Raw genomic sequence first — 17567 nt, forward strand, 5'->3', positions numbered from 1 at the left:
TGCCAAAATCCTTTCCCACCCCATCTATCTGTGAGGTGCCTTAAAAAGTGTAAACGCAAGAGACTTGGCAGAAATCCAGAGCAACACGCACAGAATTCCGGAGGAACACAGAACTTCAAGCAACATCTACGGAGAGGAATAAACAGTCAGTGTTTCAGCCGAGACACTTCATCAGGGCTAAATACCTGGTCTGCTTCACATTTCATCCCTGTGTAGAATTACAAAGGCAAGGCAACATCCATCATCTCTGAGGAAGGCAGTTAAAGAGCAGAAATTGTATCTGAACAACGTTACCCAATAACATTGTTGACACCCAGGCACTTGAGGGTGAGGACCACTGATGTTAGACTAACTCTCTGGATCTCTGGGACCATGTGATCTGGCATGCACTTCTCCCAGAATTCTTTGCTGTAGATCCTATAACACTTTCCAGCAGACGTCCTCCCAGCTCGACCAGTCCGCTGCATGGCCTCACTCCTGCGGAGGCAACAGGGAGCAGTTAGGCTTTGAACTGGAATAAAACTTTTTAATCTTCAAAAACTTTGGCACCGTACTGAATGCAAATAGATGCAAGTAAAGTTAGAGTGGTGATCATAAGGCTTTAGCTCTTAGAGGCTTCTAAGAAGACAGACTTCACTCAGAGAATGGAAAGTTCAAGTTTATTTCCTTCTCTTCGTTATATCTGCTCAGATCGGTTGAGGTGACAGGCAGGAGAGGGCAATGGTCCTCTTGCGGGATGAGGGAGCTGGAACTGATAAACTCCAGATCATTCAGGAGGCTGAAGGTGTGATAGGACGTATAGAGGTAGTTACACCCAAGGTGCAGGATGCAGGAAACTGGGTAACAGTCAGGAAGGGAAAAGGGGTTAAAGAGCCAGTGCAGAGTACCCCTGTGGGCATCCCTCTCAACAACAGGCATATCAGTTTGGATACTGTCGGGGTGGTGGGGGGGGTGGAATGAGCTAACAGAGGAAAGTCACAGTGCTCAGGTCTCTGGCACTGAGTCTGCCTCTGTGACTTAGAAGGGAAGGGGGAGAGAAGAGGTACACCGTGATGACAGGGGATTTGTTAGTTAGGGGAATGGACAAAGGTTCTGTGGGCAAGAACGAGATTCCCAGATGCTGCTTCCCGGGTGCCAGGGTCCAGGATCTCTCCGATCGAGTCTCGAGCATTCTTAAGTGGGAGGGTGAACAGTTAGAAGTCATGGTCCATGCAGGTACCAATGACCACGGCAGGACAAGTGATGAGGTTCTGCATAGGGAGTTAGGTGCTAAGTTAAAAGGCAGGACTCTAGGGTTGTGATCTCAGGACTACTACCCATGCCACGTGCTAGTGAGGTCAGAACTAGGAAGATGATATAGTTTAATATGAGGCTAAGAGGTTGGTGTAGGAGGAAGAACATAAGATTTTTGGATCATTGGTCTCTCTTCCAAGGAAGGTGGAACCTGTACAGAAAAGACAGTTTGCTCCTGAACTGGAGGGGGACTAATATCCTAGTGGGAAGGTTTGTTAATGCTGAACCATAGGGTTTAAACTAGAGTTGCAGGGGGATGGGAACCACAGTGCCAGAACAGTTAGTATAGAGGTTTTGGAGGTAGATGTTGGTAAGATCTCAGACAAAGTTAGGAATCAAAAGGTTGAGCATGGTGCAACAAAATCGAAAAGGGTGAATACAGGACTGAAGGTGTTTTATCTGAATGCACGCAGTATACGGAATAAAGTAGATGAACTTGCAGCACAGTTGCAGATTGGCAGGTATGATGTTGTAGTCATCACTGAATCATGGCTGAAAGATTATAGCTGGGAGCTTAATGTCCAAGGATACACATTATATCGAAAGGATAGGCAGGAAGGCTGAGGGGGTGGTGTTCCTCTATTGGTAAAAAAATAAAAACCAAATCATTAAAAAGAAGTGACATAGGGTCAGGAGGTAACGAGTCATTGTGGATAGAGCTAAGGAACTGCAAGGGTAAAAAGATGTTGATGGGAATTGTATACAGTCTCCGCAAACAAATTACAATGGGAAATAGAAACTGTATGCCAAAAGGGCAATGTTACAATAGTCATGGGGGTCTTCAATATGCAGATAGATTGAGAAAATCAGGTTGGTGCTGGATTACAAGAGAGGGAATATCTGGAGTGCCTACGAGATGGCTTTTTAGAGCAGCTTGTGATTGAGCTCACTCCAGGATCAGCTATTCTGGATTGGGTGTTGTGCAATGAACCAGAATTGGTCAGAAAGTTTAAGGTAAAAAAAACCTTCAGGGACAAGTGATCATAATATGATTGCATTCACCCTGAAATTTGAGAAGGAGAAGCTAAAGTCAGATGTATCAGTATCGCAGTGGAGTAAAAGAAATTCCAGCTGCGTGACAGCAGAGGTGGCCAGAATTGACTGGAAAAGAACACTGGCAGGGATGATGGCAGAACAGCAATGGCTGGAATTTCTGGAAGCAATTCAGAAGGCAGCCCAAAGAGGAAGAAGTTTTCTAAAGAGAAGATAACACAGCCATGGCTAACAAGAGAGGTCAAAGACAACATAAAAGCCAAAGGAGGGGATATATAGAACAAAGGTTAATGGGAAGTTAGAGTATTGGGAAGCTTTTAAAAACCAACAGAAGGCAACTAAAAAAGTAATTAAGAAGGTAAAGAGATGGAATATAAAAGTAAGCTAGCCAATAATATTAAAGAGAATACCAAAAGTTTCTTCAGATACATAAAGTATAAAAGAGAAGCAAGAGTGGATATTGGACTGCAAAAAAATGATGCTGGAGAGGTAGTAATGGGGGACAACGAAATGGCAGACAAACTGAATAAGTATTTTGCATCTGTCTTCACTGCGTAAGACACTAGCAATATTGTGGGAATTCTAGTTGTCAACGGGCATGAAGTGTGTGAAGTTATTATAACTAGAGAGAAGGTTCCTGGGAAACTGAAAGGTCTGAAGGTAGATAAGTCACTTGGACCAGATGGAGTACAGCCCAGGGTACTGAAAGAAATGGCTGAAGAGATCGTGGAGCCATTAGGAATGATCTTTCAAGAATCACTCGATTCTGAAATGGTTCCGAAAGACTGGAATATTACAAATGTCACTCCACTCTTCAAGAAGCGAGAGAGGCAGAAGAGAGGAAACTATAGGCCAGTTAGTTAGTTAGTTAGTTAGTTAGTCAGTGGTTGGGAAGGTGTTGGAGTCGATTATTAAGGATGATGTTTCAAAGTACTTTGAGGCACATGATAAAACAGGCCGTAGTCAGCATGGTTTTCTCCAGGGAAAATCTTGCTTGACAAATCTGTTGGAATTCTTTGAAGAAGTAACAAGCACAATAGACAAAGGAGAATAGATTGATGTTGTGTACTTGCATTTTCGGAAGGCCTTTGACAAGTTGCCACACATGAGGCTGCGTAACAAGCTACATGCCCATGGAATTATAGGAAGGATCCTAGCATGGATAAAGCAGTGGATTACTTCCTACAAAGCCAAACCCAATAGCATGAATGGTAGCAATGCTTCATTACCAGATGAACTCAAAGCCTCCTATGCCTGCTTTGAAAGGGAGAACACAACTACAGCTGTGAAGATCCCTGCTGCACCTGATGACCCTGTGATCTCTGTCTCAGAGGCCGATGTTAGGCTGCCCTTAAAGTGAAAAAACCCTTGCAAGGTGGTAAGGCTCTGAAAACCTGTGCCAACCAACTAGCGGGAGTATTCAATGACATTTTCAACCTCTCACTGCTACGGGCGGAAGTTCCCACTTGTTTCAAAAAGGCAACAATTGTACCAGTGCCTAAGAGAATAATGTGAGCTGTCTTAATGACTATCACCCAGTAGCACTCACATCGACAGTGATGAAATGCTTTGAGAGGTTGGTCATGACTAGACTGAACTCCTGCCTCAGCAAGGACCTGGACCCATTGCAATTTGCCTATCATCACAATAGGTCAACAGCAGACGCAATCTCAAAGGCTCTCCACACAGCTTTAGACCACCTGGACAACACAAATACCTACGTCAAGATGCTGTTCATCGACTATAGCTCAGCATTTAATACCATCATTCCCACAATCCTGATTGAGAAGTTGCAGAACCTGGGCCTCTGTACCTCCCTCTGCAATTGGATCCTTGACTTCCTAACCGGTAGACCACAATCTATGTAGATTGGTGATCACATATCCTCATTGCTGACGATTAACACTGGCGCACCTCAGGGGCATGTGCTTAGCCCACTGCTTTACTCTCTGTATACACATGACTATGTGGCTAGGCATAGCTCAAAGACCATCTATAAATTTGCTGACGGTACAACCATTGTTGGTAGAATCTCAGGTGGTGACGAGAGAGCGTACAGGAGTGAGATATGCCAACTAGTGGAGTGGTGCTGCAGCAACAACCTGGCACTCAACATCAGTAAGAGGAAGGAGCTGATTGTGGACTTCAGGAAGGGTAAGACAAAGGAACACATACCGATCCTCATAGAAGGATCAGAAGTGGAGAGAGTGAGCAGATTCAACTTCCTGGGTGTCAAGATCTCTGAGGATCTAACCTGGTCCCAACACATCGATGCAGTTATAAAGAAGACAAGACAGTAGCTATACTTCATTAGGAGTTTGAAGAGATTTGGCATGTCAACAAGTACACTCAAAAACTTCTATAGTTGTACTGTGGAGAGCATTCGGACAGGCTGCATCACTGTCTGGTGTGGGGTTGGGGGGGGGGGTGGAACTACTGCATAGGACCAAAAGAAGCTGCAGAGGGTTGTAAATCTAGTCAGCCCCATCTTGGGTACTAGCCTACAAAGTACCCTGGAAATCTTCAGGGAGCGATGTCTCAAAAGCAACGTCCATTATTAAGGACCTCCAGCACCCAGGGGATGCCCTTTTCTCACTGTTACCATCAGGAAGGAGGGAAAGAAGCATAAAGGCACACACTCAGCAATTCAGGAACAGCTTCTTCCCCTCTGCCATCCGATTCCTAAATTGACATCGAACCCTTTGACACTACCTCACCTTTTTTTTAAATATACAGTATTTCTGCTTTTGCACATTGTTTTAATCTATTCAATATAAACATACTTCAATTAACTTATTTATTTATTATTATTTTAATTTTTCTCTCTCTTCCATATTATGTGTTGCATTGAACTGCTGCTGCTAAGTTAACAAATTTCACATCACATGCTGGTGATAATGAACCCGATTCTGATGATTGGCAGAAGGCAAAGAGTGGGAATACAGGCAGCCTTTTCTGACAGGCTGCTGGTGTCTAGCGGAGTTCCACGGGGGTCTATGTTGGGACCAAGTCTTTTTACATTATATTCAATGATTTAATGATGGAATTGGTAGCTTTGTGGCCAAGTTTGTAGACAATATGAAGATAGGTGGAGGGGCAGTTAGTTTTGAGGAAGGAAGAGAGGATACAGAAGGACTTAGACAGATTAGGAGAATGGGCAAAGAAATGGCTGATGGGATACAGTGTCAGGAAGTGTATGGTCATGCACTTTGGTAGAAGAAATTAAAGGGTTGACTATTCTCTAAGTGGAGAGAAAATACAAAAAAAATGAAATACAAAGGGATTTGGGAGTCCTTGTGCAGAATTCCCTAAATCCTAATTTCCAGGTTGAGTCTATGGTGAGGAAAGCAAATGCAACATTAGCATTCATTTCAAGAGGACTAGAATATAAAAGCAAGATGTAATGCTGAAATTTTATTAAGCACTGGTGAGGCCTGGCTTGGTGTATGGTGATCAGTTTTGAGCGCTTAATCTTAGAAAGGATGTGCTGAAACTGAAAAAGGTTGAAAGGAGATTCACAAAATGATTGCAGAATGAATGGCTTGTCACATGAAGAGCATCTGATGGCTCTAGTCTGTATTCAGAAGAATGAGGGGGACCTCACTGAAACCAATCGAATGGTGAAAGGCCTTGAAAGAGTGGATGCGGAGAAGATGTTTCCTATGGTGGGAGAGTCTAAGACCAGAGGACACAGCCTCAGAATACAGGGGCTTCCTTTTAGAACGGAGATGAGCAGTAATTTCTGTAGCCAGAGGGTGGTGAATCTGTGGAATTCTTTGCCACAGGCAGCTGTGGAGGCCAAGTCTTTATGTATATTTAAGGCAGAGGTTGATAGATTTTTGAATGGTCAGGGCATGAAGGGATATGGGGAGAAGGCCAGAGATTGGGACTGAGAGGAAAATTCTATCAGCCATGATGAAATGGTAGAGCAGACTTAATGGGCCAAATGGCCTAATTCTGCTCCTATATCTTATGGTCTTATGGTTTTATGGCAAACTGTACTTATGTCCAGACACTGTTTGGATTTTCCGTAGAGAATCAGGTTTTGTTATCACTGACATCTGTCATGAAATTTGCACTTTTGCAGCATGTCACTGCAAGGCATAAACGTTGCTATGTTACAAAAATAATACTGTAAAAGATGAATAATGAGGTAGCAGACACACACACAGGGTTTGGATCATTAAATTAATATGCAAAAGGTGTGTTTGGGAAGGGGGTTAATCATAGGGATCTGGAGCATGGAAACATGTTTTGGCCCTACTGGTTCATGCTGACTAAGATTTCCACTTGCCCAGATCCTTATAAACTTTTCCTATCCATATTTGGGTGGCAGGGTGGATATACATCTCTACCAAAGGAGGTGTAAGGCGCTCCATCCATTGGCTAGCCTGCAGCTTGCCCTTGGGCAAGGTGTGGCACTTGCTTAGCCCCCGCCAGGGTCACGTGAAGCCACGAGAGCAGGTGGTGGATGGGCGCATGAGCAGCCGGTACATATCACAAGTCCTGGTTACGAGACCACTGATGCCAGGCAGACAAGCCGTGAAGAGTATTGACAATGGCTGGGGTCACCCATCCTGTAAAGACACTGCCCAGAAGAAAGCAATGGCAAATGACTTCTGTCGAAAAATTTGTCAAGAACAATCATGATCATCGAAAGACCATGATCGCCTATATCATACAACACAGCACATAATGATAATGATGATGATATCCATGTAGCTGTACAAGTTCCTTTTAAATGTTGTTAACGTACCTGCCTCAACTACTTCCTCGGGCAGGCTCAATCCATAGATTGCCACTCTCTAGTAAAGAAGTTGCCTCTCAGGTTCTCATCAAATCCCTCCCTGTTACCTTAAACCAATATCCCCTAGTTCCTGATTCCCCAACCCTTGGAAAAAGACTGTGCACATTCACTCTATCTATGCCCCTCACGATTTTATACATCTCTTGCAGATCACCCTAGAAAAGCCTAAAAGCACGTAACAGCGGGCTCAAAGAGCAGCTTCTATCCCCCTGTTATCAGACTCTTCAACGGCCCTTTTGCAAGAAAAGATGGACTCTTAACCTCACAACCTACCTCAATATGATCTTTCACTTTATTGTTTATCTGCAATGAACATTTTCAGTAATTTTTACACGGTATTCTGCATTGTTAAAGATTTACCTTGTTCTAGATCAGGGGCTTCCAACCATTTTTATGCCATGGACCAATACCAGGGTCCATCGCCCCCCACCTATTCTAGATTAATGCAATGTGAACAATTTGATCTCTGTAAACAGTATGCAAGACAAGCTTTTCACTGTATCTTGATACACTTGACAATCATAAATCAATATCAATAATAAACCAATAACTCTCACTCTCCTACTCTCCAATGAAGACAGTCCCAACCTGCTTGATAACTCCAGCCCTCCAGTCTCAGCAATATCAGTGTAAGTCTCCTCTGTGCTCTTACCAACATAATGGCATCCTTCCTAGAACAGGGTGACCAAAACTGAACAGAACATTCCAAATGCAACCTCACCAGCTTCTTGTACACTGCAACATGGCATCCTGACTTCTATCTTCAGTTCTCTGACTCCCAGCATGCCAAAAGCCTTCCTCATACACAGTCTATCTGCAACACCATCTTCAGCACCAATGAAGGTTCAGTTTGGAACTCAATAGGAATGTATTGATGGGATTTGTCACCCGAGACTTTATTCATAATGAAGAGAGATGCCAAATGGTAGGATTCACGGAATGCCGAGTCTGCAGCTGGTGGGTTTACTTAAAAACAATAAGTTTTTTAAAAACTCACTTTGAAATGGGAACAACCTCCAGAGCGTCGAGTCCAACAAGGGGATTGTGATTCAACTGCTTCACGAAGCCACAATCTACAACATACCTGTGATGAAAGAGACAAAGGAAGAACTCGTTAACACCAGCAACCAGTCAAAAAGGACAATGGAGCGGCACCAGTCCAGGTTCAATTCCCGCCATTGCTTCTAAAGAGTTTGTACGTTCTCCCCGCGACTGCATGGGTTCCCTCTGGGTGCTCCAGTTTGCTCTCACAAAGGCGTACAGTTAGGGTTTGGGAGTTGTGGGCATGCTACGTTGGCGCTAGAAGCATGGTGACACTTCCCCAGCACAAACTTCGTTGCTATGATTAGATGCAAATGATGCATTTTGCCATATGTTTTGATGTATACCACATGTGATAAACAGAAACCCAATTCTGTCAAAAAATTCTGCATACTGCTAAGGATTAAATCCTCCTTCCCTGGTTCCTGCTCTGTTCTCAGCTGTACATTCCGAGTTGTAATTCTGGGGCATAACACCTAGAATATATCATCCATAGACAGAATGGAGGCACAAGAGACTCCAGATGCTGGAATAGAGGCCAAAAATAGAAAGCTGGTGGAACTCAGTGGATCAGGCAACATCTGTGGAGAGAAATGAACAGTTGACATTTTAGGTCGAGACCCTTCATCAGCAATCAAGATGGCAACCTGATGAAGGGTCTTGACCCAAAAAGTTAAAATTGCTTCTAACTCCTGGGTACCAACATATCTGAAGATCTATCCTGGGCCCAACATATTGATGCAATTACAAAGAAGGCACAGCAACAGCTATATTTCATTAGGAGCTTAAGGAGATTTGGTCTATCACCAAAGACTCTTGCAAGTTTCTACAGAAAACATTCTGCCTGGTTGCATGACCGTATAGTGTCTCTAATGCACAGGAGTGGCAAAAGCTGCAGATGATTGCCTCCCCATCATCTTCAATAGGTGCACCTGAAGAATCCATCATGAAAGATCCAGGACATACCACCTTTTTGTTACAGGAGCCTGAAGACACACATGTTTTAGGAACATCTTCTTCCCCTCTGCCATCAGATTTCTGAACAGTCCATGAAACCATGAACACCACCACCTCCTCACTTTTTGCATCACATATTTTTTAATATTCCTTATTATAACTTACAGTATTTTTTATGTACTACACTGCACTGCTGCAACGGAACAACAATAAACACTTGCCAATAAACCTGATTCTGACTTTCGTCCACCAATGCAGTCTGACCTGCTGAGCTCCTCTGGCTTCTGGCTCGATAGACAGAACTTGCCTCTCTAATGTACTTTGCACAACTCTGGGCTCCTCTGTGCTTCCAGCCAATGAAGCTTAGTCACTGTAGGAAAACAGGACTGTCAATTTGCCAACAAGCAGCATTCTTGAATGAGAATCAGATAATGACCAAATAATTACTTTTAGTGATGTCCATCGAAGAATAACTGTGGGTCAGAATATCGGAGACATTCTCCAAGTTATGTTAAAATGACAAACTGGGACCTTGGTTAAATTCTTCAAGTTCAAGTTTAATTGTCATTCACCATAACCATGTAGACAACCAAACGAAACAGTGATTCTCCAGGACCAACGTGCAAAACACAGTACATACAGTCACACACAGCACATATAGTTACGATCCAGCACGTACTATCACAAAATGATACTAAAACAAGTCACTGAGTGGCAGGGCTTGTAGATTGATGATACATAGTTTGCTGACCTGGAGCCATGTTTCTCCAAGAACAAGTATGCAGCAGTTCCTCATCTCGCACTGGGTCAGCTGCAGATGAAGGCAATCTAGCTTGTCTTCCAGGGAAAACCACTGGTGAGCAGCCACTAATGGGACAGCCGGACTGCAGGAGCCACCCCCAAACTCAGCAAGGATTCCAGCGCACCTGCCTTGCCTCTGTTCTCTCCAACACTCCTCCTCTGCTTTATGGTCATGGGATGAAGGCCTTGTCCATACAACAATACAGATAATGGCAGGATACTTGGTAGTGTGGAGGAGCAGAGGGATCTGGGGGTACATGTCCACAGATCACTGAAAGTTGCCTCACAGGTGGGTAGGGTAGTTAAGAAAGCTAATGGGGTGTTAGCTTTCATAAGTCGAGGGATAGAGTTTAAAAGTCGCAATGTAATGATGCAGCTCTATAAAACTCTGGTTAGGCCACACTTGGAGCACTGTGTCCAGTTCTGGTCGCCTCACTATAAGAAGGATGTGGAAGCATTGGAAAGGGTACAGAGAAGATTTACCAGAATGCTGCCTGGTTTAAAGAGTATGCATTATGATCAGAGATTAAGGGAGCTAGGGCTTTACTCTTTGGAGAGAAGGAGGATGAGAGGAGACATGATAGAGGTGTACAAGATAATAAGAGGAATAGATAGACTGGATAGCCAGTGCCTCTTCCCCAGGGCACCACTGCTCAATACAAGGGGACATGGCTTTAAGGTAAGGGTTGGGAAGTTCAAGGGGGATATTAGAGGAAGGTTTTTTACTCAGAGAGTGGTTGGTGCGTGGAATGCACTGCTTGAGTCAGTGGTGGAGGCAGATACACTAGTGAAGTTTAAGAGACTACTAGGCAGGTATATGGAGGAATTTAATGTGGGCCTTATATGGGAGGCAGGGTTTGAGGGTCGGCACAACATTGTGGGCCGAAGGGCCTGTACTGTGTTGTACTGTTCTATGTTCTATGTAATCCGGGGCCATGCAGCTCCCCTACAGTCAGTCCCGCCAATGAGTTAATGAACCAAACTTACAGTATTTTGTATTATCAATGTTCAGCAAGGTCTTGGGATCACAAGTAAAACCACTTGTTGGACCTGGACAGGGTGTTGCAATTAAGTGCACACCCTCTATCGTAACAGAGGTCCCTAACTAACTAACACACAGTCTGGTAGTGCTCTCTGTTGCACTGATGTGTCAGCATGGACTGTGTGCAAAATAACTCTACCCTTCTGTTGGCAGCGCTCCCCTGCCACTGACAGACAAGTCAAACACCCTGCACTGTAACTTGGCAGACTTATGATCAGAGTTCTGATAAAGCAGTCATCTACTTTCTGAAATTTTTCAGTAAGAAAGCAGCTACTTTGCACAGGAAGGTGGCTCTGAGAGAGAGGAAGTTGCCCAGAGGCTCCCTTATCATTTGGGAAATTTGTTTATAGGGAAATTTGTTTATATGGAAATATGCAGACAACAGGACCAGTCAGGGCACTGATTTCACTACTGTGACCAAATATGTATGAACGCTTGGTGTAGATGCACGCTGTTTTCCCAATGTCACTTACTCAGAAAAATTAGCAGATGGTGGCTGGGAACTATACGATATTTTTGGGAGAGAGCTAGGATTAAAGTCATGACTAAGATTAGCTTTATTTCTCACATGTACATTGAAACATACAATGAAACACACCACTTGCGTCAACACCAACAGGGGCAGTCCACAAGTGTGGGCAAGTTTCCAGCACCAACATAGCACGCCCCACCACTTACTAACCACCCATACGTCTTTGAAATGTGGGAGGACACCACAGCACCTGGAGGAAACCTGTGCGGTGATTTGGAGAGCGAACAAACTCCTAAGAGACGGCAGCATGAATTAAACCCCGATGTTACAGCTAGTGCTGTAAAGCAATCTGCTAACTGCTATGGCACTTGCAGTGAAGATAACAGAGCATGATTAGGGTCCAGCTGTAGCCCTTAGTTTGCACTTTCTTACCGTATTCCGTCGATAGTCAAAGAAGTGGCTGCTATATTTGTAGCAACAATGCATTTCCTGATGCGAGGTGCTGCAGGAAGGAAAACCTTTTTTTGTTGATCTGAAGGAAAAAATAAACACTATAAGGAATGAGAAAAGGGCATGTTAATTAAAAGGGCACTTTTGCATTTGGAAACAGTTCAGTTAGCTTAACTACTGACTTGCGACGGGAACGGGAAATATACTTTTCTCCAGAATTATCCAGCAAAGGTTCAGTAGCCAATGAAAGTGTTGTTTTCAGAGTAAATCCGTCCCAGTTGAACGGATGTGAGGTGTGTATTTTTGCAGTTGGTTATACCTGTTGACATACAGCCATAGAGGGGCAGGATGAGCAGCCCCTCCACTGATCCATCTCTCACATCATATTGGTAATCAATCGATTCTCCTTTCTGGAAAAGCAAGTCACATGCCCGTTCAATCTCAGACTGTCCTGTACAAATAAAACATACGTCAGACTAATTCAATCCAGCACTCATTCAATCGTCAAGGCTTACAGCGCAAGGAAGCTGTGGCAGTCATGTGTGATCTTGCAACCTGTACTTTCTATTACCCTGCGTGCTCGTCTTCCTCCAACAACCACCCAGCTCACAGATGGAATCCCTTGCATGTAGTTATTACCCCTCAATGATAAGGCTTTTGAACCAGAGGGGATAGATTCACTCACTCCACACTGAACTGATTGCATAATCTCTGGAGGACTCTACAACTCATGTTCTCAATATTTATTGTTTTTTTTGTATTTGCACAGTTTGTTGTCTTTTGTACATTGGTTGTTTGTTTGTCTTTGTCATGTGCGTTCTTTCATTGTGCTATTGTGAATGCCTGCAAGAAAATGAATCTCAAGGTAGTATATGGTGATATATATGAACTTTGATAATAAATTTACTTTGAACTTTGAATTAGCCTCTATAATGTTTTCACCTTGAAGAGGAGATTCCCTATACTTCGCCTCTTTAGATCAATTCAAAATGGTTTTAAATTTCTGGCCTCTGGGCAACACGGTAGAATACTGGTTAGCACAGTGCTTTACAGCGCCAGAGATCACCAACTGGGGTTCAATTCTCACCACTGTCTGTATGGAGTTTATAGGAACTTGCCACAACTTGGCAGGTTAATATCTACAAATTAGTGATTCACTTTGGAAGGTTGAACTTGAAGGCAGAGTACAGGGTTAATGGCAGGATTCTCAGCAGAGGGATCTTGGGGTCCATGCCCATAGATCCCCCAAAGTTGCCACACAAATTGATAGAGTGGTTAAGAAGGCTAACAGTGTGTTGGCCTTCAATAGTCAAGGATTGAGTTCAAGAGCCGCGAGTTAACGTTGCAGTCCTATAAATCCTGGTTAGAGCACACTTGAAGTATTGTGTTCGGTTCTAACACCTTTAGAGAGGGTGCAGATGAGATTTATCAGGATGGACTAGATCAGAGAGCATGCCTTATGAGGATAGGCTGAGTGAGCTAGGAGTGAAAGAAGAAAACAGGTGACTAGTTAGAAGTATACAAGATAATAAGCAGTATAGATCAAGTGGACAGCCAGAGACTTTTTCCCAGGGCGGAGATGGCTAATGCAAGGGAGCATCACTTTAAGGTGATTAGGAGGATGTCAGAGGTAGGATTTTTTCACACAGGGTGGTAGGTGCGTGGAATACACAGTCAGGAATGGTGGTAGAGGCAGCTGAATTAGGGATATTTAAGAGACTCTTCAATAGGCACCTGAATGAAAGAAAAATGGAGTGCTATGTGGGAGGGAAGGATTAGATTGATCTTAGAATGGGTTAAAGGTTGGCACAACATCATGGGCTGAAGAGCCAATGTTGTATGAACAGAAAATAGTACAAAATCTAGCAACTAATCTCCCTGTCCCCCTCGCCTACAATGTGTAGAAAGTATCTGTACCACCTGCCTATTACCTGTCAAAAACACCAGGATGTCTCCTTCTGACTCATTCATGTGTATATCCAAAGTGACATTTACAACCTAGAAAAACAGAAACGATATGATATTACAAGTAAGCCAGTGTGGTTTAAAAACAGCGATTACAAGGTGCCTTCTAGATCTTTGCAGACAATTACCTCAGTCAGCAGGCAGCTATTTAATGCACCAAGGTCAAAGAATAAGACAAACCACTCACAGACATAAAGAGCCATTTTCTCAAAGGATAAAAGTTGACGATTTTAAAAAGGACATGCAGTTTCCATAGAGGAACACAAGCAAATATGTTATATCTAACCTGAAGGAGACATTAGGAAAGGTAACAGAAAGTCTGGCCAAGGGTAAGTATAATCTTACCAGAAGAGAGGTTAGGGGGTTTAGGAAAACAATGCAAGTGATTTTTCATAAACTGCAGACAACCGAGACGCAGCATAGAAAATGGAGAATGCACAGAGGGCAGCATGGTAGTGCAGTGATCAAGAATTGGGGTTCAATTCCCGCCACTGTCTGTAAGGAGTTTGTAACTTCTTCCCATGATCGCATGGGTTTCCTCCAGACACTCCAATTTTCTCCCATTGTCCAAAGAACTATGGGTTAGGGTTAGGGTCAGTAAGTTGCGGGCATGCTTTGTTGATGCCAGAGGTATGGTGACACCCAAGGGCTGCCCCCAACACATTATTGTGAGGAATTTTTTATGCTTGACCAAATGGCTTAAATGGGATGACAGAACTGATGGATTTGTGACCAGATTTGCAGACCATATAAAGATAGCTGAAGGGATAGGTAGTGTTGAGGAAGCAAGCTGTCTGCAGAAGGACTTGGACAGATTAGGAGAACGGGCAAAGATTGGCAGATGGAATAAAGTGTATGGAAGTATATGGTTATGCACTTTGTTAGAAGGAATAAAGGCATTGTTACTTTGCAAACAGGGTGCATATTCAGAAATCGGAACTATGAAGGGACTTGGGAGTCCTAGTGCAGGATTCCCTAAAAGTTAATTTAGGGAATTAACTTGCAGGTTGAGTCAGAAGTAAGGAAGGCAAATATTCTTTTCAAAATATTCTTTTTAGCATTCTTTTCAAAACAACTAGAATATAAGGATGTAATGCTGAGGCTTTATAAGGCATTGATCAGAACGCATTTAGAGTACTGTGAATCCCTTATTTAAGAAAGGATGTGCTGGCATTGGAGAGGATCCAGATGAGGTTTATGAGATTGATCCTGGGAATCAACGGATTAACAAATGAGAAGCTTTTGATGGCTCTGGCCCTGTACTCAGTGGAGTTTAGAAAAATGACGGGAGGTCTGATCGAAACCCATTGAATATTTAAAGGTCAAGATATAGAGTGGATGTGGAAAGGATGCTTCCATTAGTCGGAGAGTCTAGGACCAGAGGGCACAACCTTAGAATACAAGGACATCCCTTTAGAAGAGAGATAAGGAGGAATTTCTTTATCCAGAGGGTGGTGAATCTGTGGAATTCATTGCCACAGCTGGCTGTGGAGGCCAAGTCATTCAGGATAATTAAAGTGACAGGTTCTTCATTGGTAAGACTGACAAAGGTTACGAGGAGAAGCTTGGAGAATGGAGTTGAGAGGGTTAATAAATCAGCCATGATTGAATGGTGCAGCAGACTCGATGGGCTAAATGGCCTAATTCTGCTCCTATGCCTGATGATTTAGCCTCTAAGAATGTACCTTCCTTTTGTTTCTGCACTGGATTACTAGACTGGGCCATCTCTCTGACACAGGAGTGCTGGCTGCTTACACAACAGCAGAGGTCAATTTGGGACCCTGCAGTTCAACGAGGCTGTGCCTGCATGGACACACCCCGGAGCGTGATAACAATTACCTCTTTAACAAGTCCTGTGCCATGCTTATCCTTCGGTCCAATCAGGTTGCAGAATAGTTCCTTGACAGGATAAGCCCTGCCTGACACATGGTACACAGGACAACCATGCAGGAATTCTGACAGCTTCTCTGTCTCCAGTGTGGCTGACATCACAACGACCTTCAGGGGAGCCTTGCGTACGGGTGGCGATGTGCCCTGGGCCGACAGGGACTTCAGCAGGCCAAAGAGAATGTCCTGTGGGAAGAGAGGGCTACATTAGTGGGAGAAGCCCAGCAAACCCTGGCAATGTCCACACACCATAAAGATTTTAAAGATTAGCTTTACTTGTCACAGGTACATTGAACTGTCGCTATCAGGTGTGGGGACGCATGCCCGACGAGGGTCACCAGTTGGAAAAAGAACAGATGGTAAGACACAACAGTATGTTAGTGCAAGGGGTTTTATTTAGAGTCAGGTGGGAAAAAAAGAGCAAAAGCTGCCCAAAAGTTGTGAAGAGAAAAGGTATTTACAAATAGACAAATGAAAGCAAACGTATTAAAATTTACAAATTTACAGAGGCTTTCTCCACAACACACTTTATCGTTAACTTTCCAATATAACTATTCACCAACTATCAAACCCAACCTCCACAGCCCTCAGCAAAGCCAAACTGAGAGTTCAAACCTGCCTGCGTTGGGTGGAGTGCGACTGCTCCCACTAACACAGGCATTATTTTAGGACGCCCCAAACTGTCCCTTGGGTCTTTTGAAGACGCTCTGCTGCCTACAAAGCAATGTAACAATGTGAGTGAAAATAAATGAAACTGCTTGGAACACCAGTGTCTGGAATCCTTATTTTTATGAGTTATAAACCAGTAGAGCACATTAACTGCAGGGATTGTTTTGATTAGCCAAGCTAGCAATTGTTTTACTGTTGGCACGTGTGTAAACGGTGAACTGCAGAACAGGAGGAGAAAGTACGTGAACTACTGGGGAAACTAGACCAGGGACAGGACGAGTGACTAACTGGGCAAAGGGGCAAGGTTAGCGGGAGAGTTAGCATGGCCAAACTGTTCTGACACAGAAACACAGTGAAATGCACCGTTTGTGTCAAATCAAGTCAGCGAGGATTGTGCTGGGAAGCCCACAAAGTGTTGCCACGTTTCCAGCGCCAACATAGCATGCCTACCACTTACTAATCCGAACCATATGCCTCTGGAATGTGGGAGGAAATTGGAACATCCGGAGGAAATCTACACGGTCATGGGGAGAACATAAAATCCCCTTAAAAATAGAATTGGGAATCAAACACTGATCTTACAGCTGGCACTGTAAAGCACTACACTAACTACTACGTTACCACGCAACCCCAGAGCAAGTGGCCATCAGTGTCCGCGATCCAAAATGCTGCAGCTGATGACTCATGACAGTTCCCCCACTCATGAAAGGCACCCCCCTAACTTTTATTCCCACCACTTTCGGTAAAGGGTACCCGTAAAAGAAGCAAAAATCCTACACCGGGGGTAAGAAAGGAAGATTCACAGACATAGCATTTTACAGCGTCAGCAACTGGAAAATCGGGGTTTAATTCCTGCTGCTGTCTGTAAGGAATTTGTACATTCTCCCTGTGTCTGCATGGGTTTCCTCTGGGTTCTCCAGTTTCATCCCACAGTCTAAAGACATACAGGTTAGTAGGCTAATTGGTGTAATTGGATGGTGCGGGCTCGCTGGGCTGGAAGGGCCTGTTACCCAGCTGGATCCTTAAAGAAAATAAGAGAATCCATCGACGGGAATTGGGCGTGACTGAATCTGGATGAGACTGGATATCTCCCTCAAACAGCCCACTGCCTCCTGAGACCTGGGCTCATTCAAGAGAACTGGTTTTAAAGTGACTGACCCTAGGAATATGGGCATCGGTGGCAAGTTAGG

General features: G+C 43.8%; 1 protein-coding gene across 5 annotated transcripts in view; it reads right to left on the minus strand.

Annotated features, from left to right (window-relative positions):
- Positions 1–17567, minus strand: part of dhx40 (DEAH (Asp-Glu-Ala-His) box polypeptide 40) — a 45124-nt gene that overhangs the window by 19715 nt on the left and 7842 nt on the right. For 4 of the 5 annotated variants that reach the window (XM_072242879.1, XM_072242878.1, XM_072242880.1 and 1 more), the window contains exons 4-9: positions 15661–15894; positions 13788–13854; positions 12176–12307; positions 11839–11938; positions 8091–8177; positions 295–477 (exon numbers count right to left, since the gene is read on the minus strand). In XM_072242879.1, coding sequence (XP_072098980.1) covers positions 295–477; positions 8091–8177; positions 11839–11938; positions 12176–12307; positions 13788–13854; positions 15661–15894 — 803 coding nt within the window. Of the gene's footprint in view, positions 1–294; positions 478–8090; positions 8178–11838; positions 11939–12175; positions 12308–13787; positions 13855–15660; positions 15895–16327; positions 16397–17567 lie in introns of those variants that run through there. The other variant, XM_072242882.1, reaches the window with a different exon arrangement.

This window comes from Mobula birostris, chromosome 25 (genome assembly GCF_030028105.1).
Source record: "Mobula birostris isolate sMobBir1 chromosome 25, sMobBir1.hap1, whole genome shotgun sequence".
In the NCBI taxonomy this organism is placed as follows: domain Eukaryota; kingdom Metazoa; phylum Chordata; class Chondrichthyes; order Myliobatiformes; family Myliobatidae; genus Mobula; species Mobula birostris.